Source organism: Myotis myotis, unplaced genomic scaffold (genome assembly GCF_014108235.1).
Source record: "Myotis myotis isolate mMyoMyo1 unplaced genomic scaffold, mMyoMyo1.p scaffold_m19_p_19, whole genome shotgun sequence".
Lineage (NCBI taxonomy): Eukaryota > Metazoa > Chordata > Mammalia > Chiroptera > Vespertilionidae > Myotis > Myotis myotis.
In genome coordinates this window covers 39628655-39635599 of record NW_023416323.1, presented here as the reverse complement: position 1 = coordinate 39635599, position 6945 = coordinate 39628655, and the positions used below count along the sequence as shown (strand labels likewise).

At 51.7% G+C, this 6945-nt stretch overlaps 1 protein-coding gene across 2 annotated transcripts in view; it reads right to left on the bottom strand.

Annotated features, from left to right (window-relative positions):
* Nucleotides 1-5560: 5560 nt before the first annotated feature.
* Nucleotides 5561-6945, bottom strand: part of RPGRIP1L (RPGRIP1 like) — a 75763-nt gene continuing 74378 nt past the window's right edge. Inside the window, exon 27 of one of the 2 annotated variants that reach the window (XM_036346034.1) lies at nt 5561-5937. In XM_036346034.1, coding sequence (XP_036201927.1) covers nt 5825-5937 — 113 coding nt within the window. In that variant the 3' untranslated portion in view covers nt 5561-5824. The remainder of the gene's footprint in view (nt 5938-6945) is intronic. The other variant, XM_036346033.1, reaches the window with a different exon arrangement.

The window sequence follows — 6945 nt, the reverse complement described above, 5'->3', positions numbered from 1 at the left end:
GCATCACAAAAACAATATGTAATTATATATGTGTTTTCCGATGGTCTTAGGCGACCCCTGTGAAAGGGTCATTCGACCCTCAAAGGGGTGACGACCCACAGGTTGAGAACCGTTGCCCTAGAGGCAGGAGGGAGGAAGACCTAAGGGAAGGGGAGCCCTACCTCTCCCGGATCAGCAGGTTGATCTGGGAGGGATGGGCTCACTTCTGGAACCCTAGTGACTGTGCTGGTGTTGTCCATCTGGGGGGTGGGAAGGGGAAGTGTTAACCCGCTGGCTCCTGGCTCCCAGCAGCCAAGAGCTCCCCGGGGTGCTCACGTCCATGCTTGTGAATAAACCGTAAAGTGGGAGGATGCAGGCGCCCCCCCCCCCTCCTGCGCCCCCCCAGAGCACCTCCTGCTGTTCTCCAATGGCTCCTCCGCTGTTTCAGCTGTTTCCGCCAGGCAGCCGGCACTCGGGGTTGTGGGGGGCGGGGGTCTGATGCGTTAGGGTTTCCTCTTTGCCTGTGGTTTTCAGGAGCTTTTCTGTGCTGGGTCCTCAGTGATTTTTGTTGTGTGGACCCCGCTTGGCCACACTGGACTGAGTCGTTCTTACATCTGTGCCTCATGAGTGTTCTGGGAAAGTCTTCGCCATTGTCTCTTGGAACAGTGATTCCAATTCTCTTGTTCCTCTCCTGGGACTTCAATGATCTGTGTAGCTTTCCACACAGTCCCATGTCTATGAACTCCCCCCTCCCCACTTCAGAAAATGTTGTTTATTTTCTTTCCTTGCATCATCATTTGTTTTCCTGTTCCCTCTTCCGTTGTGTCTGATTTGCTGGTAGGCCCACTTGGTGAATTCTTAATGTCGGTCACACTTATACAATTTCCACTTGGTTTTTTTTAAAAAAATAACATGCAATTCCGTGTCAAACTTCTCAAGGTTTCTAACTGCGTGGACACACGGAGCAGCTGTTTGGAGGTTCACAGGTGATGAGTGCACGGTCTGGACTCCTCGTTTCCCCGTCTGTCTGCGGTCATGTGGCCTCGCCTCCTCGTGTGCCCGGCTCGTTTCCTGGGCACCAAACACCGTGTGTAACCACGAAGCAGAGGGCTTCCGCGGGGGTAGCTGGGGCCTGAGGGTTCACGAGGCACCGAGGTCCCTGCTGGACCCGAAGCTTCAGTCTCGGCCCTCAGAGCCCCACGTCTGCTGGAGCTCTGGCCGCTCCCGCCCGGCTCGCCCCGGCGTGCTTTTCCAGACCTGGCGCCGCCTCTCACAGCCCCGCAGCGGGTGGCGCTCGGACCTTCTCAAACACTTTGGATATTTATAGTCTCTGTGTGTGCGTGCGAGTGTGTGTGCATGTGTGTGCATATATATGTGTGCGTATGTGTGCGTATGTGTGTGTGTATGATGTGTATGTGCGTGCATGTATGTGTGCATACGTGTGCATATACATTTGATGTGTGTGATGTGCGTGTATGTGTGCATGTGCATGCACGTGTGTATATGTGTGATGTACGTGCGTGCATACATGGATGTGTGCATGTGTATGTGCGCACGTATATATGTATGTGCGTGTGATGTATGTGATGTGTGTGATGTGTGTGCGTGTGTGATGTATGTGTGTGCACGTGTGTGTGTGTGTGTGTGTGTGTGTGTGTGTGTGTGTATGTAAAATCAGCTTTCCCAGTTGTTCTTCACACACAGGGTGGGCCAACCCATCCAGTCCGCCATCACTGGAGCACAACTCCTTCCTGCTGAAAAGCTTTGATTCCCATTTTTATTTCTGATGGAAATGGATGGGGGCTTCTTTCTCTTTTTAATGGAAACTTGCTTTGCATTTCCCTGGACTAGCGAGGGCAGATCATCAATCCTGGGGGGAGGGGGCGGTACAGGGTTTCTTAGCTCAAGCATCCTCTTCTTGGACGGGAATGCGTTCCTGGCTGACCTGGAGGCTGTCTTGTTCTGAGTGACGGGGAAGGAAGCTGTGCTGGCTCCATTCATGGGCCTGCTAAGGCGTGAGGCCCAGTTCCTCTGTGTTAAGGTGGTCGGGGGCCTGCAGGCAGGAGTGACCTGTTAGAATGTGCGCTCATGGCTGGGGATGAGCTATCGCCAGGACACTGTCAATCACTTGATACTTGTCTATGCTCCACGCGCTCCCTTGGTCGTTTTATATGACATCAAGATGACATTTTATGGTCAAATTTGTTCACAGACATGCTTCACATTTTGCTCGTGAGTGCATAAGGAAATCATTCCAAATTCAGCAATAGTGCCAGTTTGACTAAAAAAGTTAGTTTCCATATCCACAAAAATGTTAATCGGATCCTTGTTAGAACATGTGTAAGAAGTGGTCCGCGTTGTCGCAGCGCTTGATGTCAGATTACTAAAATAATTTATGTTTTGTCGTGGGAACGGGGGTGCACGCAGAACCTCCCCAGTCACATGACCACGCCTTGGCCCCCACTTCTTCCTAACACATAGAAACTGTTTGTGTTTTGTGGTAACAAATGAATGGCAGGAAGAGCAGAATTTCAATGTGCCTGTTCTTTATTTGATTAAATATATTCTCTATTTATTCTTTAAAAAAACTAACTTAAGTTAAAGGGCAATAAACCATGATAATTTAGAAAACATGTTGAAACTGAGAGTGAAGAAATATGTTCTCTACGTAAACCACACTGCAAACCATAAAACTTATTTTCGTCAGCTCCTCTCCTGACAGTGGCTGGGAATCTGACATTTCTACTGCAGTAGGCAAAACCATGTGAACACGCTCTCCCACACCACGCCACGTCTATTTATATTCCAATCTAAAGCAGCAGTCGCCAATCTTTTGGACCTCACGGACTACCAGTGGCCCACGGACCACAGGCTGGCAACCACTGATCTGAAGCACTGAGCCCCAAGCACTGAGTGTGCCATATGCATTCACACTGGGACCTGTGGGTTCACACTGGGACCTGCGGGTTCACACTGGGACCTGCACATTCACATCAGGACCTGTGGGTTCACACCAGAAGCTGCACATTCACACTGGGACCTGTGCATTTACACCGGGACCTGCGTGTTCACATCGGGACCTGCAGGTTCTCACCGGCACCTGTGTGTTCACACGAGGACCTGCGTGTTCACACTGAGAGCTGGGCACTCACACCGGGACCTGAGCGTTCACACCGGGACCTGCGCGCTCACACTGGGACCTGCACGTTCACACCGGGACCTGTGGGTCTACTCAGCATTACCCTGACGGGGCGAGGCCACTGCCGACCCCCTGCCCCTGAGCCACTGGAATGGATGGGGCTTGGCTCCCATGGAAGCCCACTGCTCTGTGATCCAACAGGTGAGCTTTTCAATGAACTCTGGTCGACATGAGACGAGACACCGATCTCAGGCAGATGAGACCGAGTGCCGCGCCCACAGGGGAGCAGCAAGGCCTCTCGCCCACTCAGCTGTCAGCACCCACCAGCCAGGTGTGAACAGGAGCTCTGTGAGCGCTGACGTATCGAGGCGAGCATTTTAACAGTAGGAAGTGACCTTTAATAATCCTTATGGCAAAAGCGAACAACAGGACCATGGCTGAATCTCGGGTCTCATCTGCGCACACAGTCCACACAGCTGACCAGGTTGCAGAGGGTTTCGGATAAACACCTCCCTCTCCTCTCACAGATAAGAAGTCGGCGCCATCCGCTCCTTCCCCCACAGAAAGGGCATTTCGTGTGGGATGTCATGTTTTAAACAATAACACACAATAAATGTCTCCAAAGCCACGCGGCTAATCCCAGGCCCTGCTGTTCGGGATTACGGTGGTGGGGGGGGGGGGGGCGGGCCTCATGGCCCCGGCTGCGAGAGCCACAAGCGCTCTGAGAGGCGGGAGGAGGATCGGCCAGCTGAAGTGACAACAGACCTGTGGCCGTTTACGAGGGCTGGAGAGGCTCAGCTGCAGAGGCTGCGGTCTCCAGAAGGTTCCAGAGGAATGAGTGACCTCGGAGATCCAGAGTTTGATGAGAGCGAGTCTCCCTGGAGGTGGCAGGCCCCAGGCAGGAGGCCCCGGGGCAGCCACAGCACCCACGGCCGGCGTGGCCAGGCGCACGCTCCTGGGCCCACAGCGCACATCGACAAGTTAATGTCGTACGGATGTCATTTCAAAGCCCCCTGAAGAGGAGAGTCATGACTGAGGCCAGGAGAGCACAGATGGTTCAAACTATATGCAGACACTCAGACTTGCATTTCTGCATTATAGCTGCTTTTTTCCTCTGTTGAACTGTAATGAATTGTCTCATAATCTATTCCATCTTCTTGCCATTAGCGGGCTTTGAATGTTCACAAATAGGAGCAAAGAACTCATTTTCCAGAGCTTTAATCACACAAAGAGGGAATGCCTAATTCTCTAAATGAAATGGCCTGTGAGCACCAGAGCAGAGATTTAATATAGCACGGCAAATTAGGTAGATTTTAATAAATTACTTATCTCCCTGAATACTTTACATATGCTTAGGAAGGAACCTAGCCTGTTTGCAAACAGTGGAAACCCGCAGCCTATAAAAATCCTTTGAAGAAAATGACAAATAAAAGAGTAAATTAAAAAATGAACCGCATTATAGCCTGGACCTCTAGAGACAATTCCTTTGCAGCGCTGATTCACAGCACCATTAAAATATCAATTAAATCCTTCAGTGAGACCGGGTAAAGGCGAGGAAATCACCGTGCGGAGCCGCTTCCGGAGGCCCGCCGCCCCGCCCCCCGCATTGTACGGCCCGACGTGCGGCCAAGACGCGCCCGCGGGTACCCTTTCAGGGCTGCTGAGCGTATCACCGGGCCGTGCTTTCTCGTCATTCCTCTCTCTGTCACGGGCTAAGTTTTCAAATTGTAAATTGCATATACATCTGTCTCCACCTCCTCTCTCCACACACGTTCCTGGATCCCATCACCAAAACCGCCGTCGCAAAATCCTTGAAAACAGGACAGATAGGAAGGAATGTCATTTTTAAGCGAGAAAAACAACTTGCAGGAACTTAGTAAGTGGGTGCCAAGCCTTGTTCTTCATATTTAATTGATAGGAACTGCAGGCATCAAAGGAAGTGCTCACTGAGCTTTAATGTGCGTAAAATGGGTATTAGCATTTTAAAGAGGAGGATTAACACATTAATCCGAGTAATTTTCATATATTGCTTCTAATAAAATCTTCACAGTATAAAACTCTTAATGAGGCCAATCATGGGCATTCCACTTAGTGGGACGATTAGGGATAACATGAAAGTACTTCTTTTTCATAGGTTTTCTAAGATTTATGCTTTTTGCTTATTAAAAATGAAAATGGGACTTGCATTTCAGTTCTTCATAAGGAAATGTTGAAAATGCAAATAGTCTTTCTTATACTATCCTGTGGGTATGGATTGAGGTGCTGCCCCTTAGGGAGATCTGAAGTCCGGACAGATGGCAGCCATGGGAAGAGGGGAAAGAAACATAAACAAATGGCCAAACCCGCGTGGCTCAGTGGTTGAGCACTGACCTATGAACCAGGAGGTCACAGTTCGATTCCCGGTCAGGGCACATGCCTGGGTTGCTAGCTCAATCCCCAGTGTGGGACGTGCAGGAGGCAGCTGATCCATGATTCTCTCTCAACATTGATGTTTCTCTCTCTCCCACTCTCCGTCTCCCTTCCTCTCTGAAATAAATACATATATTTGAAAAAGAACCAAATGAAAGAGTACACAAAACTTGAACCCTTCACCCAGCCTCCCGTGAATGAGAGATGACAGGCACAGAGTATTGCAGACAGTTCAGCTCCGAGCTCTGAGCGTGAGCATCCGCTCTGGACGAGGCGGCGTCTCCGGGGCAGTTCCTCTCAGGCCTCCCAGCCCGCGCTGTCCTGCTCGCGGACCGACCGCAGGGCCTGGAGCGCTTCCACCGTCACCCGGAGCTGGCCGATTCTTCTGCCACCCGCTCGGGCATCCCACACTAGGGAGAGAAGAGCAGACAGACGTTAGGATCACCCCACAGATGTCCTTCAGGTGGGGCGGCTGGCACCCTGGCTGTAAGGATGGAGATGCCGCTATGAAAGTCCAAAGTTCACTGGCATCTCAGAAAACTAACACTCACAGCTGCCACGCGTGCAGGGAGATACACGTCTGACACATTCTAGATGCACTGGAAGGAACGACCCGTCATGTGTACCTCGCGGACAGGCTGCGGGATAATGATTCCGAAAGAGTCAGGATTTCCAAGCCAGTGAAACCAAGTGTGAAAGGGGTCAGCCGACTACGAAGAAGGACCTGTTCTAACCACTGTGCAGAAGTCACACGATCGGGATTTGGGTTGGTAGTTACAACCTTCCGTTGTAATGGAGTGGGTGTGGAATTAGACATGTGAAAATGGCAGGTCAGGAATATCCAGGTCTGTGGACTGAGGGGTTGTACCACAGGCAGCCGCTGGGCAAAGCACTGGCCTCCTCGGAGCTCGGGGGGGTGGGGGGGTGGGGGCAGGAGGGATGCTGGGCAGGCACCGGGGCGCCGCCCTCTGTGCACACTGACGCCTGTAGGGCCTCCAGGCCAGAACTCTGAACTTCCCAAGCTCGACAGCACTTGAGTCCATGTAGGTTCCTGTTTCTATCCCGTGTGGTTTTACTTGAACTTTATGGTGTGTGTGTGTCATTCCAAGGAAACGGGTGAGAAAACCTTCACACAGAACTTGGTGCAGAGACTCGGGTGGAGAAGGGGCAGGCAGGGGACTGACGGGCACAGGGGGCCGCTCGTGCCCCTGAGGGTTCTCTCTTTGGGCCTTCTCGCCTCTGGGCTGGCACAGAACACGTTAGAATCCTAGACTGACTCCCCCGAGCACGGCCGCAGTCGCTGTCTGCGCCAGGCCAGGGTGGTCACACGTGGCCTTGCAGAATGAGGACACGGCTGCTAAGCAGAACCGACTGGAAGAAAGATCCAGAATAGGAAGCGTATGTAATTTGGTTATTTC